The 15,377-nt window shown below is 34.8% G+C and overlaps 1 protein-coding gene and 1 long non-coding RNA gene across 3 annotated transcripts in view; one reads left to right on the top strand and one right to left on the bottom strand.

The window, feature by feature from the left end:
- IGSF11 (immunoglobulin superfamily member 11) overlaps positions 1–15,377 on the bottom strand; it is a 197,331-nt gene that overhangs the window by 171,667 nt on the left and 10,287 nt on the right. The window contains exon 2 of one of the 2 annotated variants that reach the window (XM_025476669.3): positions 10,996–11,057. In XM_025476669.3, the coding sequence (XP_025332454.1) occupies positions 10,996–11,044 (49 nt within the window). In that variant the 5' untranslated portion in view covers positions 11,045–11,057. Of the gene's footprint in view, positions 1–10,995; positions 11,058–15,377 lie in introns of those variants that run through there. The other variant, XM_025476639.3, reaches the window with a different exon arrangement.
- The window catches only part of LOC112677918 (uncharacterized), a 46,304-nt gene that overhangs the window by 23,952 nt on the left and 6,975 nt on the right, over positions 1–15,377 (top strand). The window lies entirely within an intron of this gene.

The raw sequence follows: 15,377 nt of genomic DNA on the forward strand, positions 1-15,377 counted from the left end.
CTGACCCCTAGTGACAGAGCTCCCTTAATAAAGGAAACCAAACTAACCTAAGTTTTCTGTGTCCTTCAAGACATACATCTTAAACATATATAAGTACATATATATTGGGTTTTGTTCCCCATTCTATTTACTCAGTACCTTGTTTTGCCACTTCATAATTTGTTTTGGAGACTATCCCATATAAATACATAGGTAAATATATATCTCTATATATAGAGTTCACTATAATAGCTGCACTGTCTGGATATACCATATGTTATATACATATAAGTGTTATTGATATCCTATATATATATATATATATATATATATATATATTACTCCCAACTTTTTGCTCACATAAATGATATTGCAATGAATATCTTTTCACTCACTTTCTAACAGTTGCAATTATATCAGTGGGCTTACTATAAGTTTATAATACATTTAATCCTCTATTTCTTTGGATTAAATGAACCAATGTTTACATTACTTTATTTCCTTTCTGCTCCTCTTCTCAGGCCAACACCTAATTTTCATGGATTAGAAGATTTCTTTTAGTACTTATCTTTAAAATTTTGAATATATTTATACTTCTAGTACTTCATTTATCAGCTTAAGTAACTTCTGGCTTCCGAATATAAAAGGTGCTTATGCTACATTCCATTTTTCCTACTGCTTCTCATCTTTTATTTGTCCTATCATTTCCACCTATCCAAGATTAGAAAAAAGATTCCCATTCTAATCATAACCCCCATTCTTAACTCCACGCTGATCATACTTAATTATACTGGCACCTCCCTCCACTCCTTCTGCTACAGTTTCTCCATTCATCCAAGTTGTTCAAGTTTTCCCATTAGAATACTAAAGAAATCCATATTATAAAGATTCATGGAAATTACATTCTCTGGGTTTTTGGATGTTGAAACATATCTGTTGTCTTTATAGCAAGAATGATGATTTCACTGTGAATACATTCCTTGAATCTGCATTTTCTTTCCTTGAGGTTTTTGCATTGTCCCACTGTTTTTTAGCATTGATTGTTGCTGTGCAGAGTCTGAGCCAGCTCATTTTTTTCGCCATATGAAATTTGATCTTTTTGCCTCATTGCACAAAAGCCTTAATCTTTAAGGGCCATTTATTTTTTAAAAAATGATATCTGTGCTGACTGTTCTGTGTCAAGTTGTCTTGGGATGAAGTACGCCTTTTCCACAAATAGATACAAGACTTTGTTTCTAGGGAAAAAATTCTTCAGGGATATTGGTTTGTAATTGTTCTTTCTGGTGGGGTCTTTGTCTGGTTTTGGGATCAGGGTAATTCTGACCTCATAGGAAGAGCCTGGGAATTTTCCTTCTATTTCTTTTTTTTTTTTTTTAAATAATTTCAGAAGAATAGGTATTAACTCTTCTTTAAATGTTTGGTAGAATTCCTCTGGGAAGCCATCCAGCTCTGGACTCTTGTTTGTTGGGAGATTTTTGATTACTGCTTCAATTTCCTTGCTGGTTATGGGTCTGTGCAGACTTTCTATTTCTTCCTTTCAGTTTTGGTAGTTTATACATCTCTAGGAATGCATCCATTTCTTCTAGATCGCCTAATTTGTTGGCATATAGTTGCTCATAATATGTTCTTGTAATTGTTTGTATTTCCTTGGTGTTGTTCATGATCTCTCCTCTTTCATTCATGATTTTATTAATGTGGATCCTTTCTCTTTTCTTTTTGATAAGTCTGGCTATGGGTTTATCAATCTTAATTCTTTCAAAGAACCAGCTCCTCATTTCATTGATCTGTTCTACTGTTCTTTTGGTTTGTATTTCATTGATTTCTGCCCTAATCTTTATTATTTCTCTTCTCCTACTCGGTTTAGGCTTTATTTGCTGTTCTTTCTCCAGCTCCTTTAGGGGTAAGGTTAGTTTGTGTTAATTGAGACCTTTCTTGTTCCTTGAGAAAGGCTTGTGTTGCTATGTACGTTCCTCCTAGCACCACCTTTGCTGCATCTCAAAAGTTTTGTCTCATTTTCATTTGTTTCTATGACTTTTAAAATTCTTCTTTAATTTCTTGGTTGTAGGGGAAAAATTCTTAAACTACACATTAAAAATTGATTTACTCCATTCAATCTGTACCCTATCATGTATGTTGGATCTTCTTTACCTTTACTATCAGTTATTTTTGTTCCCAAGGCTTTTACATTGTGTGTGTGTGTGTTTCATTTTTCTTACTTTTCTTAATTCTCCCTAGCCTCCTTGTCTCCAAAGTATTATGTCTCATCTCCTTTGGGCTAGTTTCATTTCTGTAATACTTTCTTATTTCTTTCCTCAGTTCATTACTCAATTCCTTCTGGTCTCAATGTATCTTTGCTGAGATCTTGGAGCTTTCTGTTTTGAGTTTTAATTTATAGGGAGAATGCACGATGCACAATTGAAATTTGCTATTGTTTCATTTTATCCTTTAATTCATGACAACATGCTTGGTCAAAATTTTTGTCTGATCCATTGTGACCCTTTTTCTAATGACAGTTTTCTTTCTCCATTTATTTTGCTTGTTTATTATTTCTTTCCTCCTTTTTTTTGGGGGGGGAATATATTTATATGATCCCATGCTGATTCCTTTTGGAATTACTGCTCATATTTTAATGAGCTGAGTTCTTCCTATGGTCACTATTGGTAGAAGGTGTATAAGAGAAAGGAGCCAAGACTATGTTCTAGATTATCAGAAATTCTTCCTGGTTCATAATAATGTTCCTTACGGTACAGGGTTATATGTGTAGGTTTTCTTCGCTTTTACTTCTCGTTCGTCAACAATGATCAGTAACTCTAGGGTGCCCCCAGTGCAGCATCTCTTTTCTCTACTCTCTTTTTATTTTACCAGTAAAATCTCTTTCCTCCACCTTATCTCACCTATAAAATAAAATGCCTAGATATGGCTTATCAGTGTGACTCTCCATTCACTTACTGATTGATACTGCTTCTCATTTGTCTAGGGATGCTCCCACTGGCACATTCCCATTATTCCAAATATAGAAAATGTTTGGGGATTTTTTCCCCCTGCTGATTTTGGCTAAAATATGCAGATGCAAGCAGTATCTTTCCATATCTGTTCAGACTCCTTTTGACCATAATTACTCTCAGCAATCCTTTCTTATATATTGTGGTTCGGGGATATAGATATTATCTAATTTTTTTCAAAGACTGAATTTGCGTTTTTATTTCTTGTTCTTCTTGCATTAATTTCTAGGAGAAGAGTGTAGCGCCATCTTTCCTTGGCCATTTTATAAATGGAAGTCTTGATAATACAGTTTTATTAGTCTTCCCACCTCTGGGCAATTCCTTCAATCTATTTTTTCAGTTACAACAAGAATGATCTAAAATGCAAATATGGTCATGTCAGTACCTTGCAAGAAACCCTTTCACGACTCTATGTGTTCTTTTATTTAAATTTCAGTGTAGTTAGCATACAGTGTTATATTAGTTTCAGGTGTACAATATAGTGATTTAACTGTTCTATATATTACTCCATACTCATCAAGATGAACATACTCTTAATCCCCTTCACCTATTTCACCCATTTTCCCCCCTCCACCTCCTCTCGACTATCTCTTTGCTTTTTGGTTGCTCTTTTTTTCCCCTTTCTTTGCTATTTTGTTTTTAAAATTCCACATATGAGTGAAATCATATGGTATTTGTCTTGCCTGATTACCTTATTTTGCTTAACATTACACTCTCTAGATCCATACATGTTGCTGCAAATGGCAAGATTTCAGTCTTTTCATGGCTGAATAATATTTCATTGTACATATATCTTTGCACATTGTACCACACCTTCTTTATCCATTCATCTATTGATGGACATAGGCTGCTTCCATAATTTAGGTTGTAAACAATGCTGCAATAAACATAGGAGTACATGTATCTTTTCAAATTAGTGTTTTCATATTCTTTGGGCAAGTGCAAAGTAGTGTGATTAATGGATCATATGGTAGTTTTATTTTTAATTTTTTGAGGAACCTCCATACTGTCTTCCACCTTGGTTGCACCAGTTTGCATTCCCACTAACACTGCATGAGGGTTCCGTTTTCTCCACATGCTTGCCAACACTTGTTTCCTGTGTTGTTCATTTTAGTCATTCTGACAGGTGTGAAATGACATTGCATTATGATTTTGATTTGTATTTCTCCGATGATGAGTGAGGTTGACCATCTTTTTATGTGTCTGTTAGCCCTCTGCATGTCTTTTGTGGAAAAATGTCTATTCATGTCCTCTGCCCATTTCTTAGCTGGATTATTTGGTTTTGGGGTATTGAGTTCGGTTAAGTTCTTTATAGATTTCAGATACTAACCCTTTATCAGATATGTCATTTGCAAATACCTTCTCCCATTCCATAGGCTGCTGTTCAGTTTTGTTGGTTGTTCCATGCTGTACAGAAGCTTTTTATCTTGATGATATCCCAGTAGTTCATTTTTCCTTTTGTTTCTCTTGCCTATGGCAACAGGTCTAGTAAGAAGATGCTACAGCAAGGGTCAAAGAGGTTACTGCCTGTGTTTTCCTCTAGGATTTTGATGGTTTCCTATCTCATATTTAGGTTTTCATCAATTTTGAATTTTGATTACTACAGCTTTGTAATATAACTTGAAATCTAGAATTGTAATACCCCAGTTTTTTCTTTTTTAAGGTTGCTTTGGCATTCAGGGATTGTTTGTTCTAACTCTGTGGAAAATGCTCTCCATACATTAAGTATGTAGACTATATTGGGTAGTATAGACATTTTAACAATATTCTTCCAATCTATGAGAACAGAATGTCTTTCCATTTCTTTGTGTCTTCTTCAATTTCTTTCATTAATGTTTTACAGTTATCAGAGTACAGGTCTTTCACCTCTTTGGTTAAGTTTATTCCTAGGTATTTTATTATTTTTGGTATAATTGTAAATGGGATTTTTTTCTTAATTTCTCTTTCTTCGGCTTCATTATTAGTGTATAGAAATGCAATGGATTTCTGCACATTGATTTTGTATCCTGTAACTTCACAGAATTAATTTATCAGTTCTAGTAATTATCTGGTGGAATCTTTATGGTTTTCTATATTATCATGTCATCTTCAAAGAGTGAGTTTGACTTCTTCCTTGCAGATTTGGATGCCTATTATTTCATTTGTTGTCTGATTGCTATGGCTAGGGCTTCCAGTACCATGTTAGATAAAAGTGGCGAGAATGGACATCCTTGTCCCATTCCTGACCTTAAGAGAAAAGCTCTCAGTTTTTTTCCCATTGAGTATGATGTTAGCTGTAGGTTTTTCATATATGGCTTTTATGATGTTGAGGTATGGTTCCTCCAAGCCTACTTTATTGAGGGTTTTTATCATGTGTGAATGTTGTATATTATCAAATACTTTTTCTGCATCTATTGAAATGACCATATAGTTTTTATCCTTTCTTTTTTATTGATGGGATGTATCATGTTGATTGATTTGTGAATATTGAACTACCTTTGTATCCCAGGAATAAATCCCACTTTATTGTGGTAAACAATTTTTTAAATGTGTTGTTGGAATATGTTTGTCAATGTATATATATTTTAGATGGGGAGGACACTGGTGGGGGGAGGGGTGCAGAGGAAGAAGGAGAGAGAGAATCTTAATCTCTTAATCCACTTTGGGCATGGAGCCTGATGTGAGGCTCAATCTCAAAACCCTGAGACCATGATCTGAGCCAAAATCAAGAGTGAGACTCTGAACTGACTGAGCTACCCAGGCACCCCTGTTTTCCAATATTTTGTTGAGGACTTTTGCAGCCATATTAATCAGAAATATTGGTTCTCTTTTTTGTGGTATCTTTATCTGGTTTGGTATCAGTGTAATATGGCCTCATAAAATGAATTTGGAAGTTTTCCTTCCTCTTCTATTTTTTGGGAAAATTTGAGAAGAATGAGTATTAACTTCTTAAAAAATGTTTAGTAGACTGTTGTTCAACATAGTACTGGAAGTCCTGACCTCGGAAATCAAATAAAAATAAATGAAAGTATCTGAAATGACAAGGAAGAAATCAAACTTTCACTCTTCACAGATGACATGATACTCTGTAGAAAATTCAAAAGACTCCATAAAAATTGGCTAGAACTGACACATGAATTCAGCGAAGTCACAGGATATAAAAATCAACATACAGAAATCTGTTGCTGTGATGTAATGAGCACTGGGTATTATGTAAGACAGAAAAATCACTGAACTCTACCTCTGAAATTAACAACACACTATGTGTTAATCAATTGCCTTTAAATTTAAAAAAAAGAAAAAAGAAATCTGTTGCATTTCTATACACTAACAATGAAACAGCAGAAAGAGAAATCAAGAAATCAATCCCATTTACAATGGCACCAAAAACCATAAGACACCTAAGAAAAAACTAACCTAAGAGGTAAAAGATCTGTACTCTGAAAGCTGTAGAACACTTAATGAAATTGAAGAAGACACAGGAAAAGGAAAAACATTCCATGCTTACAGATTAGAAGAGCAAGTATTATTAAAATGTCTATACCACCCAGAGCACTACACAGTCAATGCAATTCTTATCAAAATAATGCCAGCATTTCTCACAGAGCTAGAAAAAAAAAATTCTAAAATTTGTACAGAACCAGAAAAGACCCTGAATAGCTCAGGTAATGTTGAAAAAGGAAAGGGGGACAACTGGTGGCTCAGTCAGTTGAGCACTCAACTCTTGGTTTTGGCTCAGGTAATGATCTAAGTGTCATGATATGGAGTCCTGAGTTGAGTTCCCCGCTTATCAGGGAGTCTGAGATTCTTTCCCTCTGCCCCCCCCCCTCTCCCTCTCAAATAAACAAATAAATATAAACAAAGAAGCAACAGGCTTCACAATTCTGGACTTCAAGCAGTATTATAAAGTTGTAATCATCAAGACAGTATGGTACTGGCACAAAAACAGACACATAGATCAATGTAACAGAATGCAGGACCCAGAATTTGACTCACAACTATATGGTCAACTAATATTTGACAAAGCAGGAAAGAATAACCAATGGGGGGAAAAAACAGTCTCTTCAACAAATAGTGTTGGGAAAACTGTACAGCAACAGGTTTTGTTCAATAAAACCAGACCACTTTCTTACACCACAGACAAAAATAAACTCAAAATGGATTAAGGACCTAAATATGAGACATGAAACCATAAAAAGCCTAGAAGAGAGGACAAGCAGTAGTTTCTCTGACAGTGACATCAGCAACATCTTTCTAGGTATGTCTCTTGAGGTAAGGGAACCAAGCAAAAATGAATTATTGGGACTTCATCAAGATAAAAAGCTTCAGCACAGCAGGGAACAACCAACAATTAAAAGACAAGCTATGGAATTGGAGAAGATATTTGCAAATACCATAACCAATAAAGGTGTCCAAAATACGTAAAAAACTTATACAACTCAACACTAAAAAAAACCCAAATAATCCAATTTAAATTGGGCAGAACACATGAACAGACATTTCTCCAAAGAAGACATTCAGATATTGTTTCCTTGTAGATTTTCTGTTTGGATCATCTGACCATTGACATAGTGGAATTAAAGTCTCCTACTATTATTATATTACTATTGATTAGTTCCTTTATTTTTTTTATTACTTGTTTTATGTATTTAGGTACTATCATGTTTGGTGCATAAATATTTATAATTGTTATATCTTCCTACTGGATTGTCCTCTTTATTATTGTATAGTGTCCTTCTCTGTCTCTTGTTACAGTCTTTGTTTTAAAGGCATTTTTTTAAAATAAGTATTACTACCCCAGCTTTTTTTGACATCCATTTGCATGACAAATGTTTCTCTATCCCCTCACTTTCAATCTATAAGTGTATCTAGGTCTGAAATGAGTCTCTTGTAGGCAGTATATAGATAAGTTTTGTTTTTTAATCCATTTTATGACCCTATGTCTTTGATTGGAGGCTTTAGTTCATTTATATTTAAAGTAATTACTGGTAAGTATGTATTTATTGCCATTTTGTTACTTGTTTTTTAGTTGTTTTTGTAGTTCTTCTCGGATTCTTTCTTCTCCTACTCTCTTCTCTCAGTTTGCACTTTCTTTAGTGATATACTTGGTTGGATTCCTTTCTCTATTTTTTGCATATCTATTATTGGTTTTTGATTTGTGATTACCATTAGGTTTGTATATAACATCTTCTGCATATAGCAATCTACATTAACTTGATGGCTGCTTAAGTTTGAGCACATTTCTTTACTCACATTTTTGGTATACAGTATCATAGTTCACATCTTTTTACTTTATGAGCCTTTTGACTTATTTGTACAGATACACTTACTTTTACTGCTTTTGTGCCTCCTACTTTTCCTTACTCTTATTTGTGGTCTTTCCTTCCACTTGGAGTCCTCTTTAACATTTCTTGTAGGGTTGGTTTAGTAGTCATGAACTCTTTAGCTTGTTTGTCTAGGAAACGAACTCTCCTTTTATTCTGAATGATAGCATTGCTGGACAGAGTATTCTTGGCTGCAGACCGTTTCCTTTCAGCACTTTGAATATATCATTCTACTCCCTTCTAGCTTGTAAAGTTTGTGCTGAGAAATCTGCTGATAGCCTTATGGAGTTTCCCTTGTATGTGATTGTCTTCTTTTCTCTTGCTGCTTTTAAAATTCTCTTTATCACTACTTTTTGCCATTTTAATCACTACATGTCTTTGTATGGACCTCTTTGGGTTGGTTTTGTTGGAGGCTCTCTGTGCCTCTTGTATTTGGGTATCTGTTTTCCTCCCTAAATTAGGAACTTTTCAGCTATTATTTCTTCAAATAAATTTTCTGCCACCTTTTCTCTTTCTCCTTCTAGGATCCCTAAAATGTAAATTATTATAACATTTGATGGAGTTGGAGTCACTGAGTTCCCAAAGTTTATTCCCATTTTGCATAATTTTTTTCTCTCACCTGCTCAGCTTGATTACTCTCCATTATTCTGTCTTCCAAGTCTGTAAGTCATTCTTCTGCTTCCTCTAGCCTACTATTTATGCCATCTAGTATATTTTTTATTTCATGTATTGTATTCTTCATCTCTTATTGGTTTTTTTATGTATTATATGTCTTTGTTAAGGGTCTCACTAAGGTTCTCCCCTTTTTTCTTAAGTCTAGTGAGTATCTGTACAATCATAACTTTAAATTCTCTATCAGACATCTTGCTTACATCCCTTTCACTTAGGTCACTTGCTGTGGTTTTGTCCTGTTCCTTCTTTTGAGACACATTTCTGTCTCATTCTGTCGAGTTCTCTTTGTTTCTGTGTATTAGGGGTATCAGCTCAGTCTCCTGCTCTTAAAAGTAATGGCTTTATGAAGAAGATGCCCTGTAATGGCCCAAAATGCAGCATTCCCTGTTCACCAGAACCTGATGCTTCAGGGGTGTCTCCTATGTGCATGGTGTGTGCCCAGCTGTTGTTTCTTGGCCACTTTTTCCTTCAACCCAGTTATCTGCAGAGGTTCTCTTTGCCTCTTGTGGACAGTGTTCAGTCCCTTGCCAGCATGGGGCATGCAGTTTTAACAAGGTGAGCTCTGATATGCTTGCAAAATGAGACTTCATCACCACCACTAGGACCAAGGCCACATAAAATGTGCACATCAAGACATGCAGCATTGGCAAGGTTTGCACAGTCTTCTGGGAAAAAGCACCTGCAGTACTCAGACTGAGGCAAACATGCCCAGAAGGGGTGGATCTGCAGAAGTGTGGGGGGTAGGGCTTGGCATAAGAAAGTGAGGTAGTAAAAAAATAAAAATAAAAAAAGAAAAGTGAGGTAGTGAATGTCACTGCCCTGCTGGTTATACTGTGGAGCAGGGGAGGGATATAATACTTACCAGTTCCTTTGTTCCTGGAGAATTCCCTCTAGGACATGCTCTGAGATGGATAATTAGCTCTCCCTCACATCTCCACCTTTCCTACCCTCTTCAATGTGGTGTCTTCTCTACTTTAGTTGTGGAGTTTGTTCAGTAAGTCTTTGGGTCATTATCTGGGTTCTTTACAGGAATGTGAGTATTATCTAGCTGCATCCATGGGAAGGGGTGAGCTTAGGGTCCTCTTACTCCACTATTTTAGTCCTCCTCTCAATTCTGCATACTCTCAGCATAAAGACCAAACATATCTCTGATTGGCCCCTGTCTATCTCTCCTATTTCATCTATTTTTTTCTCCAGCTCCCTCCTACTCAGTATTACAGCATAATGAATTTTATTTAGTTATTCAAACTCTCCATGATCTGTTCTGCCTCCAGGCATGCAACATGCTCTTTTCTCTGCCTGAAATATTCCTCTGACATTGACCACTCCATTTACTTCTTAACTCTTAATAACCCTTCAGAAAAATACCCCTCTCAGAATCATGAGTTTCATTTTTATTGTTTACTATGGCACTATGCTAAGCACTTTATTTTAATTCATTTATTTTCATAGAAACTCAATGAGTATTATTATTGTCCTTATTTCAAATATGAGAAAACTGAAGGCAGTAAAGATTAAGAAATTTGTCTAACGTAATTCATAGATGTTGCACCTGCAGCTAGACTCTAGCACTCCAAAGGTCTTACAACAATAAACTGACTATACACTACACTACTTTTATACTTTTATGTCACTGTTCCCCTCCCCTCAACTTTGATTCAAGTGTCTCATTTACATGCACCAATACCTGTTTGTACTTCTCCTGCCATTGCTCTTAACACATTGTATTATAGTTGCTTGTTTTCTTATCAGAGATCCCTTCTAGGATGTGAAATTCTTCACGTTAAAAACTGTATCTGTCTTATTTCCTTTTGCATCCTCCTTGCCTGACACATAGCAAATGCTCAACAAATATTTTTGAAATTAAAACAATATTTTTTCCCAGGATTGAGAAATGGGAGAATGTAAGAAGAGGTCAGTACCATAAAAATGTAAGAGGGTGTGAGAAGAGGTCAGTATCATAAAAGGCCCTTCTTTCAGCTAGGTCATCAGAGATAATAACTACAAATAGTTTTAAAATCTACTATTAAGTAACTCACCCCTACTAGAAAAGTAGTCCCACCAGAGCATAAGTCCCACCAGAAACATCTCCTCTTCTTACCTTAGAGAGGTGAGGAAAAGAAGAAAGAAATTCTATGTTGTGATAACATTATAATAGACAAATCCCATTATTTTAAAATTTAAAAATAGTTGCTTTTAATAAGATCTCTTTGGACACATGATTTGAGTACAAAGCATTCGAATGGGAACTATTTCATTAGACTATTTAGTTACACAGCAACATTTTTTTAAAAAAGGTTTATCTGAAGCTAACCCAGTTAGGTTTATATGAGATCACCTAATGGGATGGGAGCATCATGCAGGAGCTCTGACCTTCTTCCTTCTCTCCTGTTTTACTCCTTGTAGTAAGTCATTTGTAACAATTTCAACTAGTTATCAAAACAGTAGCACACTCATCCAATCTTTTTTAGTAAACTATGGCTTCTCTGCCAAAATCAGTAAGGAGTTAAATGTTACCAGCTCTTTGCAGATTAGGAAACCACAGACACATGAACTCTCTTCACTTAGAAGATGGCATTTCCAGGTTTTCATCTATAGATCTAAATCTTTGAGATCTAGAATTAATGTTTTCTTAAATATGAGAATAAAAGCACAGGCCATGGAAGGTCATTAAATTTAATACTTCTGTATGTCAAAGGATACCATCAAGGGAACAAAAAGACAACACATAACATAGGAGAAAATATTTGCAAATCATATATTTTATATGGGATTTATATCTAGAACATATAAAGAATTCTTACCACTCAATAATAAATAGGCAAGCAACCCAATTTAAAATGAGCAAAAAATCTGAATAGATTTCTCCAAAGAAAATATATAAATGGCCAATGAACACATTAAAAAATATTCAACATGAAAAAAAAATATTCAACATCAGTAGCCATCAGAGAAATGAAAGTCAAATCCACAAAGATACAAGACTTCATACCCACTAATAAGGCTGAAATAATAAATACATAATAATAAGTGTTGATGAGGATGTGTAGAAATTAGAATCCTCCTATACTGCTTGTGGGAATGTAAAATTGTGAAGCAATTTTGGAAAATAGTTTTGGTGGTCCTCAAAAGATTACAGAGAGTTATCATATGACCCAGCAATTTCACACCAGGTATATAGCAAACAGAAATTAAACTATTTATACACATTAAAACTTGTACACAAATGTTCATAGCTACATTATTCATAATAGCCAAAAAGTAGAAATAATGTGAATTTACTGAATTCTGAAGAATGGATAAACATGTGGTATACCCAAATAATAAAAATTATATGATACTAAATAGAAAATGAAATACTGATACACGCCACAACATTGATAAGCCTTGAAAACATTATGCTAAGTGAAAGACATAGATTATATTGTATGATTCCATCTTTGTGAAATGTCAGAAATAGGCAAATCCATAGATACCAAAAATATAATGGTGATTACCCAGGCTTGGGGTGAGGGGGAAGAATGGGGAATGACTACTAATGTATACAGGATTTCTTTTTAGAATGTTAAAAATACTCCACAATTAGATTATGGAGTAAATAAAATATTAGCAACTGATCCCAGAATTGCATTAAAAGACAAACATAGAATGACCAAGTAAAGGTCTATTCTAGGAATGGATTACTGATTTCACATTTAAAAATCTAAAAAAAAAAAATCTATAGATGTAATTACATGAATAAAATGGATAAAATCATATGATTATTTCAATAGATTCTACAAATTATTTTATAAAATTCAAAAGCCAATTAAAACCTTTTGTAAAATAGAAATAGAAACTTATCATAGAAATTATTCTGTAATATATTCTTATTCATACATCAGAAACTAAAATTAAGCATTGCACTTAACGGGACATTCTCATTATATTCAGGAATAAAATGACATCTGTAATCTTCATAATTATTAAACATTGTTTGGCAGTCCTATTCAATATTAGAAAAAAAAGAATTAGAGTATAAATATTATAAAAGTAGAGGAAAATTATCATTATAATTGTCTATCAAGAAAAATGAAACCAATCTGAAAATCTATTTAATTTAATAAGAAAATAAAAAAGATGGCAGGAGAAGAGAGAAACAGGATTATCTTTCTTACATATCACCATTAGCTATTTAGAAAATATATTAGGAAAAAAGATCCAATTCACAACAAAATTCATAAATTACATGAGAATAATATTTTTAAACAAATATACTCAACAAGAGAAACATTCCACATTACCAAGGGACATAAAAAATGACTTTAATACATTTACATTAAAACTCATGACAACTATATTTACTTGCTGAATATTAGGCATTGGGCTGAATTCTTCATAAATATTATATCATTTACTTATCTCATAACTCAGGTAATTACGTTTCTCCTCATTTTACAAATGAAGACACCAAAGATCACAGAGGACAGATCACTTTTCTAAGGACACACAGCCTTTAAATGGTAAGGACAACATTCAAATCCAGTTCTATACGGCCCAAGGCCTAGGCTTGTAATCACTACGTAATACTAAAGAGATTGAAAATTAAAATGGGTGGAGGAACTAATCAGATGACTTAAACGGTTAAGGAGCAGGAGGGAAAGTGCAGGGAAAATGAAGACTGTATGTCATGCCTGAACTGGGCAACCACGACTCACCAGGCAATTGCTGATATGTGGAATTGGGGGCTTAGTATTGACATATTTTCCAATTCTTAAAAAAAATAAAAAATAAAAAAAAAGCTAGACAGGGCAGCTCTGGTGGCTTAGTAGTTTAGCGCTGCCTTCAGCCCAGGTCATGATCCTGGAGACCTGGGATCGAGTCCCACATCGGGCATGGACCATGCTTCTCCCTCTGCCTGGGTCTCTGCCTCTCTCTCTGTGTCTCTCATGAATGAATGAATAAATCTTTGGGAAAAAAAAAGCTAGACATCTCATGTGCATATACAAGTTGCCATTTTCAAAAGTTTAAGAGGGGAAGGGTAGGGAGTAATGTCAGTGAAAGTGGCAGAGTAGGTAGCTCCAGGGGTTCATCCTTCCACAAAAACTATTTAAAAATGAGCAAAAACTGCCAGTCAACGTTTTCAGGATTCTGGAAAATAGACAAAGGCAAGAGCAATCAAGTGAATGCTGAAACAAGGAGGCAACCAGCAAACAGTTGGAGGCCAGTGCAACATTTTTACTTGTTCTTGCTCTCTGCTTCTCAACTCAGCAGCAGTTTTGAAGATAGCAGTCCATGCTCACAGTATGGGATCATTGTCTCCTATACGTAGAGGGAGCAGAGTATACCTTGTTCTAAAAGAATTGTTTGTGTTTTGTCTGAGGGTTACCTAAAGAACTGACATAGGTGTCCAATGGATCAAATATCTAGACAGAAGATAAGAAAATACAGGACTTGAACAACACTATAAACCAACTAGACCTAAGAGACATATAAAGAACACCCCAACAAAAAACATCAGATAGACATTCTTCTCATGGAACATTCTCCAACATAGACCATATATTAGGACCCAAATCAAGTCTTATTAAATTCTAAAAGATTTAAATCATACAAATAACTTATCTGAACACAGTGGAATGAAGCTATATGTCAATAACAGAAGAAAAACTGAAAACTTCACAAATATTAGGAAATTAAACAGCACACTTTTAAATAACCAACAGGTCAAAGAAGAAATTTCAAGAGAAATGTAATGCTTTAAGATGGATGAAAATACCTCAAGACAGATGAAAATAAAAATATAATACACCAACTTACAGGGGATGCAGCAAACAAAAGGCTCAGAAAAAAATTTATAGCTATAAATTCCTACATTAAAAAAGAAGAAAGAGGAGCACCTGGGTGGCTCAGTGGTTGAACATTTGCCTTTGGCTCAGGTCGTGGTCTCAGGGTCCTGAGATTGAGTCCTGCATCGGGATCCTGGCAGGGAGCCTGATTCTCCCTCTACCTATGTCTCTGCCTCTCTCTGTGTGTCACTCATGAATCAATAAATAAAATCTTTAAAAATAAATAAAATTAAAATATGAAAGATCTCAAATCTGTAACTTTACATCTTAAGGATCTTTAAGGAGAAGAACAAACTAAACCCTAATTTAGAAGATTAAAGAGGGATCCCTGGGTGGCGCAGCAGTTTGGCGCCTGCCTTTGGCCCAGGGCACGATCCTGGAGACCCGGAATCGAATCCCACGTCGGGCTCCCGGTACATGGAGCCTGCTTCTCCCTCTGCCTATGTGTCTGCCTCTCTCTGTCATTCTCTCTCTCTCTGTGTGTGACTATCATAAATAAATAAAAATTAAAAAAAAAGAAGATGAAAGAAAATTCTATTCTAAAAAATAGAGCAGAGATAAATTAAATAGAATATAGGAAAACAATAGAGAGG

The sequence above is a fragment of the Canis lupus genome, chromosome 33, assembly GCF_003254725.2.
Source record: "Canis lupus dingo isolate Sandy chromosome 33, ASM325472v2, whole genome shotgun sequence".
Classification (NCBI taxonomy): Eukaryota; Metazoa; Chordata; class Mammalia; order Carnivora; family Canidae; genus Canis; species Canis lupus.